The sequence below is a fragment of the Bombina bombina genome, chromosome 6 (genome assembly GCF_027579735.1).
Source record: "Bombina bombina isolate aBomBom1 chromosome 6, aBomBom1.pri, whole genome shotgun sequence".
NCBI lineage: Eukaryota > Metazoa > Chordata > Amphibia > Anura > Bombinatoridae > Bombina > Bombina bombina.
The window spans coordinates 350,396,210-350,419,116 of NC_069504.1; the positions used below are offsets into that span (position 1 = coordinate 350,396,210).

A 22,907-nucleotide genomic window follows, 5' to 3' on the forward strand; every position below is an offset into this window, starting at 1 on the left:
ATGATCTCCTACTCTTCTCCTCTCTTGTTACCTCCTCATATTCCCGTTAACAAGATTTCTCCAGACTGGCTCCCATCTTATGGAACTCTCTGCCTCGCTCCACAAGACTCTCCCCTAGTTTTAAAAGCTTCAAGTGCTCCCTGAAGACTCTACTTTTCAGGGACGCATACATCCTACACTAACCTTCCTATCTCCACTGCTATCCCCTTAAACCCCATAGCATGTAAGCCTATGAGCCCAGCTGTTTGTAGTCCACCTTCATAAGAGCCGACTACAACAGTGCAACTCTCGGCAGGACCCTCTACCCATGTAATCCCTGTAATTGTTTTTATATACCACCTATGTTCATAGCGCTGCGGAACCTGTTAGCGATCTACAAATACCTGATAATAATAATAATAATAGTAACGAATGGGAAAGAATTGGAACATCCTTTTCTCCCTCTGCTACTTTTTAAAAATTGTTTCAGGTCCCTGACTCTCAATTAGAGCTGTGGGGCTCCATCCCTAGGATCTGACTAGAATCAGACCTGTGTTTAGACAGATGGCTCTGCCATGGAGTCTCAATCTTGTTCTTTGTGTGTTGCAGCAGGCTCTGTTTGATCCCATGCATAATGTTGACATTAAACTGTTCTCTTGGAAGGTTTTGTCTCTATTGGCTATTGCCTCTGCTCGCAGAGTGTCCGAGATTTCTGCCTTGCAATGTAACCTCCCTTACCTTGTTTTTCATGCCGATAAGGCGGTTTTTCGTACTAAGTTAGGTTTCCTTCCTAAGGTGATGTCAGATTGCAACATTAATCAAGAAATTGTTGTTCCTTCCTTGTGTCCCAATCCTCCTTCGGCGAAGGAACGTTTGTTTCACAATCTAGATGTGATTCGTGTCTTGAAGTTCTACCTTCAGGCTACTAAGGAGTTCAGATAATCTTCATCTTTGTTTGTCATCTATGGGAGTTAGCGTAGGGGTCAAAAGGCCACTACGTCTTCCCTGTCTTTCTGGTTGAGAAGTGTCATCCGCCTAGCTTATGAGACAGCGGGACAACAGCCTCCTGAGACAATTACGGCTCATTCCACTAGAGCAGTTGCTTCTTCCTGGGCTTTTAAGAACGAAGCCTCAATTGATCAGATTTGTAAGGTGGCTACCTGGTCCGCATTACATACTTTTTCTAAATTTTACAAGTTTGATGTGTTTGCTTCAACTGAAGAAGCTTTTGGGAGAAAGGTTTTGCAGGCTGTGGTGCCCTCAGATTAGGGTCCACTTCTTTTTTGTTCCCTCCAGTTACTCCTTCAGTGTCCTCTGGAGCTTGGGTATTGTTTTCCCAACAGTAAGGAATTAAGTCGTGGACTCTCCATGCCTTATGGAAAGAAAACAAAATTTATGCTTACCAGATAAATTCCTTTCTTTCCTGGCAGGGAGAGTTCACGACCCCGTCAGTTATTCTTTGTTTGGGTGGCCCTCTTTTTGTTTTTCTTCTGGCACCTTTATACCCTGGTGTTTCTCCTACTTTTCATCGTTCCCTTGGCTGAATGACTGGGGGGAATAGGGGAAGTGGGAGGGATATTTAAGCCTTTGGCTGGGGTGTCATTGCCTCCTCCTGATGGGCCAGGTGTTTTATTTCCCAACAGTAAGGAATGAAGTTGTGGACTCTCCCTGCCAGGAAAGAAAGGAATTTATCTGGTAAGCATAAATTTTGTTTTTATATTTACAGTATCTCACAAAAGTGAGTACACCCCTCACATTTTTGTAAATATTTTATTATATCTTTTCATGTGATAACACTTAAGAAATGACACTTTGCTACAATGTAAAGTAGTGAGTGTACAGCATGTATAACAGTGTAAATTTGCTGTCCCGTTGGCAACAAAAGTGAGTACACCCCTAAGTGGAAATGTCCAAATTGGGCCCAAAGTGTCAATAATTTGGGTGGCCACCATTATTTTCCAGCATTGCCTTAACCCTCTTGGGCATGGAGTTCACCAGAACTTCACTGGTTGCTCCTGGAGTCCTTTTCCACTCCTCCATGACGACATCACAGAGCTGGTGGATGTTAGAGACCTTGCGCTCCCCCACCTTCTGTTTAAGGATGCCCCACAGATGCTCAATAGGGTTTAGGTCTGGAGACATGCTTGGCCAGTCCATCACCGTTATCCTCAGCTTCTTTAGCAAGGCAGTAATCGTCTTGGAGGTGTGTTTCAGGTCATTATTATGTCCTGTGGCCCAGTCTCCAAAGGGAGGGGACCATGCTCTGCTTCAGTATGTCACAGTACATGTTGGCATTCATGGTTCCCTCAATGAACTGTAGCTCCCCAGTCCCGGCAGCACTCATGCAGGCCCAGACCATGACACTCCCACCACCATGCTTGACTGTAGGCAAGACACACTTTGTACTCCTCACCTGGTTGCCGCCACACACGCTTGACACCATCTGAACCAAATAAGTTTTTCTTGGTCTCATCGGACCACAGGACATGGTTCCAGTAATCCATGTCCTTAGTCTGCTTGTCTTCAGAAAACTGTTTGCAGGCTTTCTTGTGTATCATCTTTAGAAGAGGCTTCCTTCTGGGACGACAGCCATGCAGACCAATTTGATGCAGTGTGGGGCATATGGTCTGAGCACTGACAGGCTGACCCCCCACCCCTTTAACAGCTGCAGCAAAGCTGGCAGCACTCATATGTCTATTTCCCAAAGACAACCTCTGGATATGACGCTGAACATGTGCACTCAACTTCTGTTGGTCATGGCGAGGCCTGTTCTGAGTGGAACCTGTCCTGTGAAACCACTGTATGGTCTTGCCCACTGTGATGCAGCTCAGTTTCAGGGTCTTGGCAATCTTCTTATAGACTAGGCCATCTTTATGTAGAGCCGCAATTCTTTTTTTCAGATTCTCAGTTCTTTGCCATGAGGTGCCATATTGAACTTCCAGTGACCAGTATGGGAGTGTGAGAGCGATAACACCAAATTTAACACATCTGCTCCCCATTTACACCTGAGACCTTGTAACACTAACGAGTCACATGACACCGGGGAGGGAAAATGGCTAATTGGGCCCAATTTGGACATTTCCACTTAAGTGTGTACTCACTTTTGTTGCCAACGGTTTAGACATTAATGGCTGTGTTTTGTTATTTTGAGGGGACAGCAAATTTACACTTTTATACAGGCTGTACACTCACTACTTTACATTGTAGCAAAGTGTCATTTCTTCAGTGTTGTCACATGAAAAGATATAATAAAATATTTACAAAAATGTGAGGGGTGTACTCACTTTTGTGAGATACTTTATTTGTTTTTTTTTTGTAAAAGCTACATTATCTTTTTTATAAGACTGAGACTCATTTTGCTCTTGGTTCCTAGGAAAGCTCTTTAGATCCCAACTATATGCATGAACTTTTGATTTTGTTAGGCATAAAGGTTAGCTGTGCATGTTCTGCCTTTTCTATTACTGAAGACACTTCTCAATCACTTGTTGCCTCTCTGGCAACTTGCTCTCTATTTTGGCAGCTCTCTATTTTGGTCCTTGGAAAGGACAGATAGCACAAAGCATTAGTGAGTGAGTCAGGACAATGCACTCATGCAAGCAGCTAATAAGAGTTCATTGTTTTCAAATCTAAATTAGGAACACCCTTTCAAATGTGCTGGGCTCTTTTTCTTCCACCCCAGCTGGGTTAATTTCTGCTGCTACCTCTTGTTTACATAGCATTTCTATAACCCATACCTCAGTACTGAAATTTGTAATGTAGGTGGTAGCTTCAACAAGCAAAAGCTATTACTTCAAATGACTTAAGGCCAGATTGAGTGGTGTGCTAACAGTTACGCACAAAAAATATCAGGTTTATTGCGCCTGTTTGCGCACGTCACAGGTAATGCTCGTATTACAAATTCAAAAGTAAACACTATCGCTTGAGTGCAATTGAATTTAACACGTGATAGCGCAACCTCAAAGCCCTGGTTAACTGTTTTGCCCAACAAGAAGGTACAGTTACACTCATAATAACACTAATAAAAATTATTTTAAAAAATGATTGCACAAAAAGTTTTATAAGGGCTCAAAGATATGAGGTTTCTAGTGTTAGAAAAAAAAGGCAGGCTAAGGGCTGTATATGTATGTGTATGTATGTATGTGTGTGTATTTCTATTTGCATATATGTATTTACAGATATATGTATATTGGAGCCCTTGGTAGTCAAGTAGATGAAAACATGAAAAAGCATATTTATGCAATATTTAATAAAGTGTTATACTGTGTATTTAGTGTTAAAGGGACAGTCAAGTCCAAAAAATACTTTCATGATTTAAATAGGGCATGGAATTTTAAACAACTTCCCAATTTACTGTTATCACCAATTTTGCTTTGTTCTCTTGGTATTCTTAGTTGAAAGCTAAACCTAGGAGGTTCAAATGCTAATTTCTTAGACCTTGAAGACTGCCTCTAATCTGAATACATTTTGACCACTAGAGAGCATTAGTTCACATGTTTCATATAGATAACATTGAGCTCATGCACGTAAAGTGACCTAGGAGTGAGCACTGATTGGCTAAACTGCATGTCTGTCAAAAGAACTGAAATAAGGGGTCAGTCAGCAGAATCTTAGATAATTACAGAGGTAAAACGTGTATTATTATAACTGTGTTGGTTATGCAAAACTGGGGAATGGGTAATAAAGAGATTATCTTTCTTTTTAAACAACAAAAATTCTGGTGTTAACTGTCCCTTTTAATATTTTACATTCCAATGTTCTGCACATATGTTCTAAGTATTTTTCCTATATATATATATCTGTATATATCTATACATATATATATAATTATATAGATACATAGGTATAGATATATATTGTACCAAAATACCATCAGATATTTGTAGAACTATATAAATAAATAGAATATATTCTCCTATATAAAGAACATTGGAATGTGAAATATTCATATTTTCATGTCAGATTAGCGCACTTGAGAATATGCGATTGGGTTTTGCGCTTGTAAGGTTTATTTTCCCCACTTTTTTTTGCTCCATTGACTTCTATGGGGGAATACTTTAACGCGGTTGAGATATTCTCACTCCAGCTTTTTGCGAGCATCAGGTTAGCGTTCAAGCAAAAACTTTTTAGTTTCAACTTGTAATACAAGCGCTACCTGACTTGCGCAAAATGCTTACTTCTATCAGAGTTAGTGTGCGAGCGGGAGCAATAAATACTGTTCCACTCGTAATATGGCCCATAATAAATTAAAATAGCTTTTGTGAACAATTTTCTAATTTACTCCTATTATCAATTTGTCTTCGTTCTCTTGCTATCTTTATTTGAAAAAGCAGGAATGTAAGGTTAGAAGCCGTCCCATTTTTGTTACAGCACCTGTATAGAGCTTGCTGATTAGTTTGCTACATTTAGCAACCAATAAGCAAGCGCTACTTTGGTGCTGAATCAAAAATAGGCCGGCTCATATGCTTACATACCTGATTTTTCAAATAAAGATAACATGAGAATGAAGAAAAAATGATGATGGAAATAAATTAGAAAGTTGCTTAAAACAACTAGAGCACAAGTTATCATAGACAGTGAGTAACCTGCAGCTTCAGTTTTTCTGTCTCTAAACATTATTTAAACTAATATAACAGAACACTGCTGCCTTTTGTGTTGTACTGTGCAAACAATATACTGTGCACAGCTAGTACTTTTTACAGCCTAAGCACAAGTTACGGTAAATCAAGCTGTTGAGTAGGTGGCTCAGCACACACTTGGGCGTGAAGAAGAATAGTGAGGGGAAGGAGCAGTATTAAGCAGCTCATAAAACTGAAAGTGAACTTTTCTTTTGGTTTCTTGTTAACAACTTTAGTAAAAAAAAATTTTTTTATTCATATATGTAAAAAAAATTGTTTGTTATTTTTTTTTTTAAATATCACATTTTGTTTTCTGACAAAATTCCCTTTAAATCACATCCTACTTTTGTACCATCTGTAAAGCTTGCTTGTGATATTGTGTTGCTGCAATGCTGTAGGACAAAACCCTGTTTCTGTAAATGGTAATTTTCTATAAATATCTGAAAATGATCCTGTGGCTTAAATTATAATTAAAAATGCATTCACTTTTATAGCAGTATGTCTGATATTTATTCATTTTCCCCATATGAAGTGGTAAAAGATCATTTTTTTCCTTTCAAGCTTTACATAGAAAGAACTAATTGTTTTTTTTTATGTCAGAATCTTTTTAAGTAAAAGACAGCAATCATTAGCTGTGAATAACTCATAATTAAGATGTTCAGTCATAAATTATTAAGGAGAATGTTCCTCATCATTAAGTATTGCGATCTGTTTACCATCATGGTCTTTGTATTTGTTGTAATTACTTGATATAATAATAATTTATGTTTTTTTACAGTTAATTAACGGGAAGTCTGGCGATGTTGTGTGTCAGAGTAGTGCACTGGAATCTTGTATAACAAGCTGCTGTCTCAGTGCTGATCAACGTTTAGCAGCTGTTGGCGATAAGACTGGATATGTTAAGGTAATGTTGAAAGTTGTAACTTGTATTCAGGTCAAAGAATTTCTGATGCTTTAAATGAACGTAAACGTTGGTTCTAAAATCCATATTTCATATTTAAATTAAAAAAAACAATTTTTTTACTTTTAACCAATATTCGCTAATTTGCCAAATTTGTAGGATACAAATCGTGCCCAATAGCGTATCTTTTTTTGAGTTAGCACGCACATCTCGGCATTAGGTACAGAGGAGCATACATCTCTAGCCTTTGTGCAGACATTGTTGTACTTGTCCCACGCTCTCTAAAAAGGCCAAAAAGCAAATTCTGTAACCTGCAGCTGCCGAAAATCAAATAGCTTGTATAGTCAATTTGCAGCAAAACCCAGGTTACAGATTTTGCTTTTTGGACTCTGTTGGGAGATTGGGGCAAAGCACAATTTTTACACAACAACAAGAGTTGTTTAAAGGGACAGTAAAGTCCTAATTATACATTTGTGATTGTCTCTTGTTATCCTGTTATGCTGAAAGGTTTATCTAGGTACGCTCAGAAGCAGTAAAGAACCTAGGCTCTAGCTGCTGATTGGTGGCTGCATGTATATACCGATTGTCATTGGCTCACCCATGTGTTCAGTTAGAAACTAGTAGTGCATTGCTGCTCCTTCAGCAAATGATACCTTGAGAATGAAGGAAATTCAATAATAGAAGTAAATTGGAAAGTTGTTTAAAATTGTACGTTCTATCTAAATCATGAAAGAAAATGTTTGGATTTCATGTCCCTTTAATGTTCTTTTAAGCATTTTCTTTAATCATTTATGACAGAGCATTTTATTATTTATTTTAAAGTAGATTCAAACTACCAACTAAAACTTGAGCTGGACAGTAATTTTATCCCAACTATAAAGCTTCAATTGCTTAAAATCACTTAAATTCATAAGCAGCAAATTTCCTTTCTCTTCCTAAATGGAAAGAGTCCACAACTGCATTCATTACTTTGGGGAAATAAGATTATGGCCACCAAGAGGAGGCAAAGACACCCCAGCCAAATGCATATATACTCCTCACACTTCCCTCATCCCACAGGCCTTCTTTGCTTTTCGTCCCAGGAGGTTGGCAGAGAAGTGTCAGAAGTTTGTTTTGTCTCTTATGGTGGGTAATACTCTTCGACATAGGATGGGAGTTTTAAGTAATCCTATCAGTCTCTCAGTGAGGGCCTGGATCAAAGTTAGAGTCCGGAGATGCAGGAAGAGTCTTTCTGCGAAACCATCCCGACTCATATTAACAGCTCCACAAGCAATCAGCGTTGTCTAACTTGGCTTCGCTGCCTGCTTTTTTTCTCTCAAGTCCATGGCGGAGACGCTGCTACTATTCATCACACTTGAAGGGCAGTGTTCCTGTTCCACAGCGTAGATTCCGGTAAGATCGTCTCATTTTACTTCATCAGAACCAAAGCCTTCTCCAGGGACCAACAACGTAACCCCAAAAGGAATTTAAAACTTCACGAACAGCCAGAATGTAAGAGGTGCTCACCACGTAAGGAAGGTCAATCCGGTACAGCAGTAGGAAGCAAAAGGCGGCACTCCAGGCTTATGAAACCAGTAACATGTTTATTACAATTTCAGAGTCGCTACACGCAAGACTCCAAACAAGGTAACGGAGGAAGGGGGCGTGTCCTTACGTGTTGCGTGCCGTGCGGCACTTAGTCATAGGATCCTATGACTAAGTGCCTCCGTTACCTTGTTTGGCGTCTTGTGTGTAGCGACTCTGAAATTGTAATAAACATGTTACTGGTTTCATAAGCCTGGAGTGCCGCCTTTTCCTTCCTACATATTATTATATTCTCTATCTAGTTATGGAGGATTCTGATGCTGAGACTGTTCAAATTTCAGATTCAGATTCTTCGACTTGTGAAGAATGCGAATTGACCCCGTTGACACAGGTCAATCAGTTATGTTCGATATGCTGTATTAGAGCGCCCTGTTCCTCAGACTCGGGAAATCAGAGGTCTGCTGAGCCATCCACCTCTGGGGGTTCTGTCCTCCAAGAGGCGAGTTCCCTACCGCTCCCTACTACTACACATGCGGGTAACTTGTTTTCGCCTTCACATATTTTTGGCGATTATGCGTATGCAAAGTCCAGACGTTTATTTGCGTTTGTGTATAAACAACCAGAATTTACCCTTGGGTAGAAAATGCAACTCACAGGTGTGACAATCCCTAATATCACTCTAATTATACAGATAAAAACAGAAGATATGAGTGCGCTACTGAAAGCTCTACCAATCTATTGCATCAACTCTTATAAATTCATATAAATATCAATATATCTTAAATATTAAGTCCTAAAATATAAAGTCTACAACAAAGTATTATAATATACAATAGAAATGTATTCAAACAACTCCTTAAAAACACAATTTTATAAACAGCAAGTTAATATATGAAAAATAGAAAAAAGAAATAGATTCTGTAACTATATGGTTTAAGGTGGACCTTATTAAAATTGATCGTTATATCGAATTCATCAATGAAAAAAGGTATATTTGTGTTTGAGCTTTTTTAATAAACCTCAAGGCTGTAGGTATTCTATCCAGCAAATCGAGTTCAGCTCTGTAGTGGTATGGGTGAATTTGTATCCGTTTTAAAAACGACAGTCTACAGGGAGTGCAGAATTATTAGGCAAGTTGTATTTTTGAGGATTCATTTTATTATTGAACAACAACCATGTTCTCAATGAACCCAAAAAACTCATTAATATCAAAGCTGAATAGTTTTGGAAGTAGTTTTTAGTTTGTTTTTAGTTATAGCTATTTTAGGGGGATATCTGTGTGTGCAGGTGACTATTACTGTGCATAATTATTAGGCAACTTAACAAAAAACAAATATATACCCATTTCAATTATTTATTTTTACCAGTGAAACCAATATAACATCTCAACATTCACAAATATACATTTCTGACATTCAAAAACAAAACAAAAACAAATCAGTGACCAATATAGCCACCTTTCTTTGCAAGGACACTCAAAAGCCTGCCATCCATGGATTCTGTCAGTGTTTTGATCTGTTCACCATCAACATTGCGTGCAGTAGCAACCACAGCCTCCCAGACACTGTTCAGAGAGGTGTACTGTTTTCCCTCCTTGTAAATCTCACATTTGATGATGGACCACAGGTTCTCAATGGGGTTCAGATCAGGTGAACAAGGAGGCCATGTCATTAGATTTTCTTCTTTTATACCCTTTCTTGCCAGCCACGCTGTGGAGTACTTGGACGCGTGTGATGGAGCATTGTCCTGCATGAAAATCATGTTTTTCTTGAAGGATGCAGACTTCTTCCTGTACCACTGCTTGAAGAAGGTGTCTTCCAGAAACTGGCAGTAGGACTGGGAGTTGAGCTTGACTCCATCCTCAACCCGAAAAGGCCCCACAAGCTCATCTTTGATGATACCAGCCCAAACCAGTACTCCACCTCCACCTTGCTGGCGTCTGAGTCGGACTGGAGCTCTTTTCCCTTTACCAATCCAGCCACGGGCCCATCCATCTGGCCCATCAAGACTCACTCTCATTTCATCAGTCCATAAAACCTTAGAAAAATCAGTCTTGAGATATTTCTTGGCCCAGTCTTGACGTTTCAGCTTGTGTGTCTTGTTCAGTGGTGGTCGTCTTTCAGCCTTTCTTACCTTGGCCATGTCTCTGAGTATTGCACACCTTGTGCTTTTGGGCACTCCAGTGATGTTGCAGCTCTGAAATATGGCCAAACTGGTGGCAAGTGGCATCTTGGCAGCTGCACGCTTGACTTTTCTCAGTTCATGGGCAGTTATTTTGCGCCTTGGTTTTTCCACACGCTTCTTGCGACCCTGTTGACTATTTTGAATGAAACGCTTGATTGTTCGATGATCACGCTTCAGAAGCTTTGCAATTTTAAGAGTGCTGCATCCCTTTGCAAGATATCTCACTATTTTTGACTTTTCTGAGCCTGTCAAGTCCTTCTTTTGACCCATTTTGCCAAAGGAAAGGAAGTTGCCTAATAATTATGCACACCTGATATAGGGTGTTGATGTCATTAGACCACACCCCTTCTCATTACAGAGATGCACATCACCTAATATGCTTAATTGGTAGTAGGCTTTCAAGCCTATACAGCTTGGAGTAAGACAACATGCATAAAGAGGATGATGTGGTCAAAATACTCATTTGCCTAATAATTCTGCACTCCCTGTATATGGATCAAACAGTTTCCTTTATAGTTCTATAGCGTCTTCAATATACAAAGGTGATACTGTGTTATATGGATCAAAGTAATCCTACTCACCAGAATACGAAAGATCGGTATTTAATAACCGCTTTCCCTGACTTACACTTTCACTCCAGCGTGAAGTTGGCGTTTGGGTGGCCGTTACAAGCCTGCTGACGTGTTCATATCACGTGTTTCCTCACTTAGCCAATCGGAAAGTCAGGTTGTATCAAACTTTGATCCACAATTTCCAATTTCATAAAGTCTTTACAAAGTGTACACTCTGTGTCTTTGATCCAATTCTTTCATATATATCCCAGGATGGTTATGTTGATATTCCGTCTGTATTATTTTAGGGAAAAAATGGACATGTCTTTCGTAACAAATCCAGGTATAGCTGGCTAGCTGCACAGGACAGCTTCTCATCTCAGATATATAGAATATATATCTATATATTCCATATATGTATATAGAATAACTGAACAAACGGAGCAGTATTGTTAAGTTAATTTGGGCACATAAGGGCACTGTTTATCGCTGCAAAAATCGTTATACTGCTAGCAGAAAAATTGTTGCGCTTTTATTATTTAAAGGAGCAGTAGACTTTTTATTTCAAATATTTGATTGTATGGTTTGACTTCAACGTTAAGTATATCAAGTAAAGAACGACTATTATTGCTATTGCTAGTCTGTTTAACATGTCTGAACTACAGGAAAGTACCTGTTCTATGTGTTTAGATGCCAATGTGGAACCCCCTCTTACTTTTTGTCCCTCATGTACTGAAAGGGCCTTACAATGTAAAGAACAGATTTTCTTTAATGCAAGTATGTCCAAAGATGCTTTTCAGACTGATGAGAATCAGGGTATGCCGCTGCTTTCTCCCCAAGCGTCACAACCTTTAACGCCCACCCAAGCGACGCAGTGTTCCTCAACCGCGTCCACTTCATTTACTCTGCAGGATATGGCTACAGTTATGTCATCTACCCTTACAGAGGTTTTATCTAAGTTGCCAGTGTTGCAGGGCAAACGCAGCAGGAAAGAAGCCACTCTGATTCCTGCGACTTCTAATGCTTTGATGGCTATTTCTGATGTACCCTCACAGGGATCTGAATTGGGGGTTAGGGAACTTCTGTCTGAGGGGGAACTTTCTGTCTCGGGAAGTGTGTTACCTCAGACGGACTCGGACGTCATGTCCTTCCGATTTATGCTTGAACACCTCCGCCTGTTACTTTTGGAGGTTTTAGCGACTCTGGATGACTGTGACTCTATTGTGGTACCACCAGAGAAATTGTGTAAGATGGACAAATACTTAGAGGTGCCTGCTTACTCTGATGTTTTTCCGGTTCCTAAGAGAATCTCGGAAATTATTACGCGGGAATGGGAAAGACCGGGTATCCCGTTCTCACCTTCTCCTAATTTTAAGAAAATGTATCCCATAGCTGACACTGTCCGGGACTCTTGGCAGACAGTCCCTAAGGTGGAGGGAGCTATATCTACCCTGGCTACACGTACAACTATTCCTATTGAGGACAGTTGTGCTTTTAAAGATCCTATGGATAAAAAGTTGGAGGGTCTTCTGAAAAAGTTATTTATTCATCAGGGTTTTCTTTTACAACCGACAGCCTGCATTGTACCATTTACAACTGCGGCGGCCTTCTGGTTTGACGCCTTAGATGAGTCTCTTAAGACTGAGACTCCTTTAGAGGAAATTTTAGATAGAATTAAGGCTCTTAAGCTGGCTAATTCTTTTATTACGGATGCCGCCTTTCAGATTGCCAAATTGTCGGCTAAGAATGCTGGATTTGCCATTTTAGCGCGTAGAGCGTTATGGTTAAAATCTTGGTCTGCTGATGTGTCATCTAAGTCAAAGCTTTTGGCTATTCCTTTCAAAGGAAAGACCCTATTCGGGCCTGACTTGAAAGAAATCATTTCTGACATTACGGGAGGTAAGGGTCATCTCCTACCTCAGGATAAAGCAGCTAAACTGAGGGGTAAACAGAATAATTTTCATTCCTTTTGGAACTTCAAAGGAGTCCCCTCTCCTTCTTCCGCTAATCAGGAAGGGAATTTTGCTCAAGCCAAGTCTGTCTGGAGACCCAACCAGGTTTGGAACAAAGGTAAACAACCTAAGAACCCCAGCTGCTGCTCCCAAGACAGCATGAAGGGGCGGCCCCCGATCCGGGACCAGATCTCATAGGGGGCAGACTTACTTTCTTTACCCAGGCTTGGATAAGAGACGTTCAGGACCCCTGGACACTGGAGATTGTGTCCCAAGGGTATCAACTGGATTTCAAAAATTATCTCCCAAGGGGGAGGTTTCTTCTTTCACGATTGTCTGTAGACCAGATAAAAAGAGAGGCGTTCTTACGTTGTGTAAAAGACCTCTCTACTATGGGAGTAATTCGTCCCGTTCCAATACTGGAACAGGGGCAGGGGTTTTACTCAAATCTTTTCGTGGTCCCCAAAAAAGAGGGCACGTTTCGATCCATTTTAGATCTAAAAAGTCTAAACAAGTTTCTCAGAGTCCCATCCTTCAATATGGAGACTATTCGAACAATTCTACCATTGATCCAGGAGGGTCAATATATGACTACCGTGGACTTGAAGGATGCATATCTTCATATTCCTATCGAAGGATCATCACCAGTTCCTAAGGTTTGCCTTCCTTGACAAACATTTTCAGTTTGTGGCTCTTCCCTTCGGGTTGGCCACAACACCCAGGATCTTCATGAAGGTTCTAGAGTCTCTTCTGGTGGTTCTCAGGCCGCGGGGCATTGCAGTGGCGCCTTATCTGGATGATATTCTGATCCAGGCATCGTCTTACCAACTGACAAAATCTCATACAGACATGGTTCTGTCCTTTCTGAGGACTCACGGGTGGAAGGTGAATCTAGAAAAGAGTTCACTAATTCCACAGACAAGGGTTCCTTTCTTGGGAACTCTAATAGATTCTATATCCATGAAAATTTTCTTGACAGAGGTCAGAAAGTTAAAGATTCTGAATATATGCCGAGCCCTTCAGTCCAATCCTCGACCATCAGTGGCTCAGTGCATGGATGTGATTGGATTGATGGTGGCGGCAATGGACATCATTCCGTTTGCTCGCTTTCATCCCAGACCACTACAGCTGTGCATGCTCGGGCAGTGGAATGGAGATTATGCAAATTTGTCTCCTCAGATAAATCTGGATCAGGAGACAAGAGACTCTCTTCTTTGGTGGTTGTCGCCAGATCATCTGTCCCAAGGGACGTGCTTCAGCAGACCCTCTTGGGTGATAGTGACAATGGACGCCAGTCTACTAGGCTGGGGTGCGGTCTGGAATTCCCTGAAGGCTCAAGGGGTGTGGACTCGGTCTGAGTCTCTACTTCTAATCAATATTCTGGAATTGAGAGCAATATTCAATGCGCTTTAGGCTTGGCCTCAGTTGGCTTCGGCCAAATTCATCCAATTTCAGTCGGACAACATCACGACTGTGGCTTACATCAATCATCAGGGAGGAACGAGGAGTTCCTTAGCGATGACAGAAGTATCCAAGATAATTCGGTGGGCGGAAGCTCACTCTTGTTATCTGTCAGCTATCTTCATCCCGGGAGTGGACAACTGGGAAGCGGACTTTTTAAGCAGACAGACGTTTCATCCGGGGGAGTGGGAACTCCATCCGGAGGTCTTTGCCATCCTGATTCTCAGATGGGGCAGACCGGAATTGGATCTGATGGCGTCTCGTCAGAATGCCAAGCTCCCAAGATACGGATCCAGATCAAGGGATCCTCAGGCCGAACTGATAGATGCCTTGGTCGTTCAACCTAGCTTATGTGTTTCCACCGTTTGCTCTCCTTCCCCGGGTGATTGCACAGATCAAACAGGAGAGGGCTTCGGTAATTCTAATCGCTCCTGCGTGGCCTTGGTAGGACTTGGTATGCCGATCTGGTGGACATGTCCTCTCTTCCGCCGTGGAAGATTCCATTGAGGCAGGACCTTCTCATTCAGGGACCCTTCCATCATCCGAATCTAGTTCTCTGCAGCTGACTGCTTGGAGATTGAACGCTTGATTTTATCTAAGCGGGGGTTCTCTGATTCAGTCATTGATACTTTGATTCAGGCACGTAAGCCTGTTACTAGAAAGATCTACGATAAGATAAGGCGTAAATATCTTTATTGGTGCGAATCCAAGGGCTACTCATGGTGTAGAGTTAGGATTCCCAGGATTTTATCTTTTCTCCAAGAAGGATTGGAGAAAGGGTTGTCAGCAAGTTCCTTAAAGGGACAGATTTCTGCTTTGTCGATTTTACTACACAAGCGTTTGGCAGATGTTCCAGACGTTCAGTCTTTTTGTCAGGCTCTGACTAGACTCAAGCCTGTGTTTAGACCAATTGCTCCACCCTGGAGTTTGAATTTAGTTCTTAATGTTCTTCAAGGGGTTCCGTTTGAACCCATGTATTCCATAGATATTAAGTTGTTATCTTGGAAAGTTTTATTTTTGGTTGCTATTTCTTCGGCTCGTAGAGTTTCTGTGCTTTCAGCGTTACAATGTGACTCTCCTTATCTTATTTTCCATTCTGATAAGGTGGTTTTACGTACCAAACCTGGTTTTCTTCCTAAGGTTGTTTCTAATAAGAATATTAATCAGGAAATTGTTGTTCCTTCATTGTGTCCTAATCCTTCTTCTAAGAAGGAGTGTCTGTTGCATAACTTGGATGTGGTCCGTGCCCTGAAGTTCTACTTGCAGGCGACTAAAGAATTTCGTTAATCATCTTCATTATTTCTTGTTTTTTCTGGAAAACGTAGGGGACAGAAAGCTACGGCTACCTCTCTTTCCTTTTGGCTGAAGATTATCATCCGTTTGGCATATGAGACTGCTGGACAGCAGCCTCCTGAAAGAATTACGGCTCATTCCACTAGGGCTGTGGCTTCTTCATGGGCATTTAAAAATTATGCTTATGTTGAACAGATTTGCAAGGCTGTAACTTGGTCGTCTCTTCACACTTTTTCCAAATTTGATACTTTTGCTTCATCTGAGGCTGGTTTTGGGAGAAAGGTTCTTCAAGCAGTGGTGCCTTCCATTTAGGTTCCTGTCTTGTCCCTCCCTTTCATCCGTGTCCTATAGCTTTGGTATTGTATCCCATAAGTAAGGATGAAATCCGTGGACTCGTCATATCTTGTAAAAGAAAAGGAAATTTATGCTTACCTGATAAATTTATTTCTTTTATGATATGACGAGTCCACGGCCCACCCTGTCATTTCTAAGACAGGTATTTACTTATTTTTGTTAAACTTCAGTCACCTCTGCACCTTGGCTTTTCCTTTCTCTTCTTAACTTCGGTCGAATGACTGGAGTGGGAGGGAAGGGAGGAGCTATATATACAGCTCTGTGGTGCTCTTTGCCTCCTCCTGCTGACCAGGAGGCGTAATCCCATAAGTAAGGATGAAATCCGTGGACTCGTCCTATCGTAAAAGAAATACATTTATCAGGTAAGCATAAATTTCCTTTTTCCTGTTATTTCCAAAGACTTAACTTGTCTTAGACCTACAGGATACCATTGATAACGGATATAATTACACTGCCTGTGAATATACGGTCAGAATCAGATTTCACTAAGTAATAAGGAAATCTTTTGGAGATCATTGAATCTCCCTAAGATTACTACAGATTCTCTATCTGAGTTGAACAGAGAAATACAACAGAATGAAATTATACAAGCTATTAAGAATTCCGCCAATCTGAAAGCCCCTGGGCCAGACCAGATTTCAGTTGAGTTCTATAAGATACTGTCAGAACATATTACTCCTACTCTTTCTTCCTTGTATAATAAGTATTATATCCAAAATGAGATGCTATCTAATTTCATTACAACATCCAACATAGTATTAATTCCCAAAAAAGACAGGGATCCTGAGTCTATGGACTCTTACCGCCCTATTTATCTCCTCAACGCGGATTATAAAATTCTTGCATCTATTATAGCGAATTGTCTCAATCAAGTTTTAGATCCTCTTATTCACCCAGACCAGACAGAACAGCACAAAAAAATATTAGAACGGTTTTGACGCTTATTGAGTTCTGTCAGAATAAAATTTATATGCAGAAAAAAAAGAATCGTCCTGGGTCTACTGGCCTTGGGTGGGCCTATACAGTTCCCTGCGGGTGTAGCTGTCCCTGAGTGTTGTGCCTTTCGTTACAGAATAGCGCATCTTCACGTTTTACTCAGACACGTTTTTGAGTCATTAGAGGATCCTATCCTTAACAGATATGGGAATCCGCAGTCTTAGACTTCGAATGGCTCACCTCATTAGACATGAGGGGATGGCTCTACCGCAATCTCGCTAACAGTAGCGAGATTGCATGAGCATCACTCCCCGGAAGTGGGCGGAGCAGGTTGGATGCGTGTGTGCGGCATTCCAAGCAAAACAGCTAAGCCACCGCTCGCCTATACCCATGCCAGCCTGTTGTTAATAGCGGTCCTAGCAGTCGCTACTTACAGGCGCTACTTGGTTACATACTGGGTCCTGGAGCGTGGACTGGTGTCAAGCCACTTGCGGCCCATTGGCTAGGGCCACTGCCAGATCTTTTTTTCTGTTGGGGCTGCAGAGCATAGGAAAATATCTCAAGGGAATGCTGCTAACATTTGCACCAGGAATTTCAACAGGGCATCGTCAGCGGCAGAAACGGTGATATTTGTCATCCATTAGAGCCCCAGTCACCCCTGGCTACTATCACACCAGCGGATCCATGTCTCGGTGCAAAGAACTTCCACTCACTCAGACGGCTTCTGGAAATAAGCAGTATATGCTACCTGCCATCCTCCCAGGACCCTGTGGTTGGGCTTGAGTGATAGGTTGTGTGGTTACTCCCCGCACGCAGTTTCACTTGCCTACTAGGGTAGGAGGTTATCTCTATACGTTGTAGCATAGTGCCTATGAGGAGCGGCTGGGTTGTGTACACTGGGCAGAAGAAGTCTTTGGATGTATCAAGGAGATGCTGTGAATGCTGACGGATATACTGTGGCAGATAAGTAGACTGGCTTATGATATTTTGTTGCATTTGCTGAGGGGCTTGACAGGCATATAATCTGTGATATCTTGTTTGAAAACCTCCCCTGATACAAGAGGACAGTCTATTACTGGATGTATATTTGTATAAGGTTGCTGAAAGCATTTATAGTAAACTTTATATGCTGGCTACAGATCTTTTTCCCATCTATAAGAGGCTACTGTCGGGTTTGCTGGAAAGTTTTTCCTGTTATTGCCAAGGACTTAACTTGTCTTAGACCTGCAGAATACCATTGATAACGGATATAATTACACTGGCTGCCTGTGTGTATATATATGCTCAGGATCCGATTTCACTAAGTAATAAGGAAGTCTTTTGGAGATCATTGAATCTCCCTAAGATTACTACAGATTCTCTATCTGAGTTGAACAGAGAAATACAACAGAATTACATTATACAAGCTATTAAGAATTCCACCAATCTGAAAGTCCCAGTTGAGTTCTATAAGATACTGGCAGAACATATTACTCCTACTCTTTCTTCCATGTATAATAAGTATTATATCCAAAATGAGATGCTTTCTAATTTCTTTACAACATCCAACATAGTATTAATTCCCAAAAAAGACAGTGATCCTGAGTCTATGGACTCTTACCGCCCTATTTATATCCTCAACGCGGATTATAAAATTCTTGCATCCATTATAAGTTTTAGATCCTCTTATTCACCCAGGTTTTAAGCAAGGTAGAACAGCACAAATAAAATATTAGAACGGTTTTGACGCTTATTGAGTTCTGTCAGAATAAAATTTATATGCAGAAAAAAAAGAATCAGAATCTAGGGGATTTTGCATTAATCGCTGAAAAAGCATTTGACTCCATTTCATGGGACTACTTGTTTACCTCACTTGAAAAATTTGGGATATCTGGGCACTTTTTAAATTTTATTAAATTGTTATACAGAAATCCTGCCTCTTCTTTGATGATTAATGGTAATACATCTTCAAATATCTATCTTGAGAAAGGGACTAGACAAGGCTGGCCACTTTCCCCACTCCTATTTAATATCTCCTTAGAATCGCTGGCAATAGCTTGTAGAAATACACTGGGAGGGGTTTCGATTGGGGGTAGGGATAATGTATAATCACTCTATGCTGACGATATTTTACTATATGTGAGAAATTCGAAGGTCTTTATTCCTAAATTACTAGAGATATTGAAAATGTTTAGTTCCTTTACAGGATACAAAATTAACGCTAATAATTCAGAGATACTATGGATCATTAAACATAAGAACAGTTTAACGGATAACCCTCCTTTTTCTTTAGCAGTGCAGAAGATAAAATATCTTGGAATAGTGCTTGCTAAAGATCCTAACCAGTGGTATGATCTAAACTATCCCCAGCTATGGAGTAAAATCCTGACATCTATACGTGATTGATCTAGTCTTCCCTTGTCTCTCTCTGCTAAAATTTCTTTGATCAAAATAATAATCTGTAAGATTTTGTAATGAATTATCTTCTGAGGAATCGCAACTGCCTGAGCTCTTAAATGGTTGAATGTATCACTCTAAGCAACAGACTATTGTATTGGCATAGGCTGTGTATTATCAGAGTGAGAATTTATCAAATGACTTCTTTAGTCAAAAACGTGGGTTATGGCAACTTTGTAATGTAGCAATATTGGTATCCGTAAGAAGGAACTAAATGTATTGAATACTGTCACCTTTTACTGAATAGTAGGCACAGCTATGGTTTAGACAATTTTGTTACTTTACCAGAGATAACCAGTGTGCGGTCTTTTAAGCTGCAGCGGCAGACAGGCTTCTGTGAATCTTTCAGTATAGTGGGGAGACAGCGCAGTGAAAGTTGAAGCCGCAGGCAGAGGCGTGTCTGACTCCCGGGGAGTTCCCTGCAGGTGACGTCACACTAGACCCGTAGCGCTGTGAGGAAGACGGATTGTTAAGACTTATCTCCGCTTTACCTAATAGCTGTCGGTATGCGAATTCCAATAGTGAAGTCCGTGTACAAAGAGAGAGTAAGTTGCAGTAGTAACACACTTGAGAGAATTCAGGGTGAGTCCCGGTAGACCGCTGGTCATGTGTAAACACAGCAGTGTGCAGCTCGTTAGTTGGGAGAGTAGTAACCCGCTGCACCAATTCAGGCAGTGTAAGCAACTAATACCTGAGAGGGTTGTTTAGGCAAGATTTGCAGGTATGTGAAGATTCCAGTACTGTCTGGCGAAAAAGACTTTCAATTAGACCAGTTGTAACTGGTATTTGTAATCCAAAAGGTAGTATTATCTGAATTCGATATTCCTATGAATAAGCTGCTCTAAGTGACTGAGCAAACAGCTTAGCTGTACTGAACACAATAACTAAGCACTTGTTTGGGGCGGAGACATGCCTTAAATACAGGTGTGTGAAGGTGAGCTGAAGTAATAAGGAAAACCAGGGATGGAATCCTTACAGTTCCCCCCCTTCAAGGAAGCCGACCACGGCTGGATGCTTAGGTCTCTGTGGAAAACGTCTATGGAAGCGTGCAACCAGCCTCATAGCATCTATGTGGTTATGCGGTTCCCAGGAGTCCTCATCGGAAGAAAAACCTTTCCACCTCACAAGATACTGGAGTTCACCATTAGAATACCTTGAATCCAAAAGATCGTGAACTTCATAGACGTTACTGTCCAGGGATACAGGATCAGGAGGAAGAAGAGGTATAAAAGGGACCTGGCCAACATAAGGTTTGAGCAATGACACGTGAAACGTGGGGTGGATAACCAGTGAATCAGGCAGATCCAATGTGACAGCATTCTCATTTACGATACGTGTAATCCTAAATGGTCCGATGAATAAACTGGCCAGTTTTTTCTTGGGCAGGTGTAATTTAATGTTCTTTGTTGATAACCACACCAGGTCTCCTACCTTATAGTTCGGAGCGGCTCTTCGTCGTAAGTCGTAGTACTTTTTCTGAGATGCTTGTGCATGCTGTATATTGGAGCGTATATGCTGGAAGTTTTCGGCCAACCGTTGAATTAATTCATCAATGGATGGTGTATCTACTGAGGAAGAATGTTGAAAACTGAATCTAGGATTGAACCCATAATTAGCGAAGAAAGGGGAGTAATTGGTAGTACTATTGATCGTGTTATTGTATGAAAACTCTGCCATGGCGAGGAAGGAAGACCATCTATTTTGATGGTAAGAACAGTAACAACGTAAATACTGTTCGAGCCATTGATTTAGCCTTTCAGTTTGGCCGTTCGTCTGGGGGTGAAAGGCTGTACTCAACCGTTGTTCGATTTGAAGAGACTTAGTGAGTGCTTTCCAAAACCTTGAGGTGAACTGGCTACCTCTGTCCGTGGTTATAACAGTTGGTAACCCATGATATCGTACTACGTGGTTCAAGAACAGATGTGCTGTTTCTGAGGAAGTAGGTAACTTATGGTAGGAAATAAAATGGGCCATTTTAGTGAAGTGATCAGTTACAACTAGAATGGTTGTGAATCCAGAGCTTGGTGGTAAGTCAACAATGAAATCCATACCCAAGTGAGCCCAAGGTGATGTGGGTATCTCCAAAGGCATAAGATGACCATATGGAGGTTGTCTCTCAGGTTTGGATACTATGCAACTGTTACACTGCTGAAGGTATTCCTTGATAGTGTTTTCCATAGATGGCCACCAATAAGTTCTGGTTATTAGCTCCTTGGTGCGTCTGATTCCTGCATGACCTAGTAAAGGTGGGTCGTGGTGTTCCTTAATAATCTGTGTTCTAATTCTTTCTGGAACATATAACTTAGAGTCATGAAAATAAAAACCATCTTTCCTAATCAGAGAATTCGATGGGGTACGTTTCTCCGAAGCTAAGGCTGCTTCATAGTCCTGGACTGAAACGGGAAGTAGAGCCAGGAATCTAGCGGGTGGCAGAATGCAACTAGGTGGTTGTTGCTGAATGGGTCTTTGGTCTCTACGGGACAGGGCATCTGCTTTCCCGTTTTTTGATCCGGGTCTGTACATGATTTGAAAATCAAAACGAGCAAAAAAGAGGCTCCATCTTACCTGTCTGGCAGATAAAGTTTTGTTGTTTTGTAGGAATTCAAGGTTTCGGTGGTCGGTATAAATTATGATAGGGCTAGAGGTGCTTTCTAGAAGATGTCTCCAGAATTCCAGTGCTCTTTTAATAGCCAGTAATTCTTTATCTCCTATGGAGTAATTCATCTCTGCGGATGACATAATCTTGGAATAGAACCCAATAGGGAATAGAGGGTCTTTAAACGTTTGTCGTTGTGAGAGGACTGCTCCGAGTGCATAGTCTGATGAATCGACTTCTAGAATGTACTGAAGGTCAGGATTGGGGTATTTTAAGATAGGAGCGGAAGAGAAAGATTCCTTCAGAAAATTGAAAGCTTCAGCAGCTTCTTTAGGCCAACGGAAAATACAATTTGGGCTGGTAAGCTTTGTGAGTGGCTTCGAAATTCTAGAAAAATTGCGAATGAATTTCCTATAATAATTACTGAAACCAAGGAACTTTTGGAGGTCCTTTCTCGTGACAGGAGTAGGCCATGATTTTACTGCATCGACTTTGCCCTCTTGCATCTGAATGCCCTCGGGGCTGATAGAATAACCAAGGAATTCTATAGTGCTAGTGTGAAATATGCATTTTTCCAGTTTGGCGTAGAGACGGTGGACTTGGAGGCGTGACAGAACCCAACTAACATGTTTTATATGGTCAGTTGTATTTGAAGAATAAATCAAGATATCATCTAAGTAAACTATGACACAGATATCGAGTAGATCGTGAAAGATATCATTGATGAAGAACTGGAACGTAGCAGGTGCGTTAGTGAGGCCGAAAGGCATAACCAGGTATTCATACAGTCCATATCTTGTTCTAAAAGCAGTGAGCCATTCATCACCCTCTCTGATGCGTACGAGATTGTATGCTCCCCTCAGATCCAACTTGGTGTATATGGTAGCATGCCGTAGTCTCTCGATGAGTTCCGGAATGAGCGGGAGTGGATAACGGTTTTTAATGGTGATCTTGTTTAATTGTCTGAAGTCGATGATAGGGCGTAAGGACTGATCCTTATTCCGGACAAAAAACATTCCAGCTCCAGCTGGAGAGACAGATGGTCGAATAAACCCTTTCTTCAAATTCTCATCTAGATAAGTTTTAAGGTAGTCTAGCTCAGATTGACAGAGCGGATACAAGTGC

At 41.0% G+C, this 22,907-nt stretch overlaps 1 protein-coding gene across 1 annotated transcript in view; it reads left to right on the top strand.

The window, feature by feature from the left end:
- LOC128662948 (apoptotic protease-activating factor 1) overlaps positions 1 to 22,907 on the top strand; it is a 257,549-nt gene that overhangs the window by 110,989 nt on the left and 123,653 nt on the right. Inside the window, exon 5 of the mRNA XM_053717011.1 lies at positions 6,373 to 6,498. Coding sequence (XP_053572986.1) covers positions 6,373 to 6,498 — 126 coding nt within the window. The remainder of the gene's footprint in view (positions 1 to 6,372; positions 6,499 to 22,907) is intronic.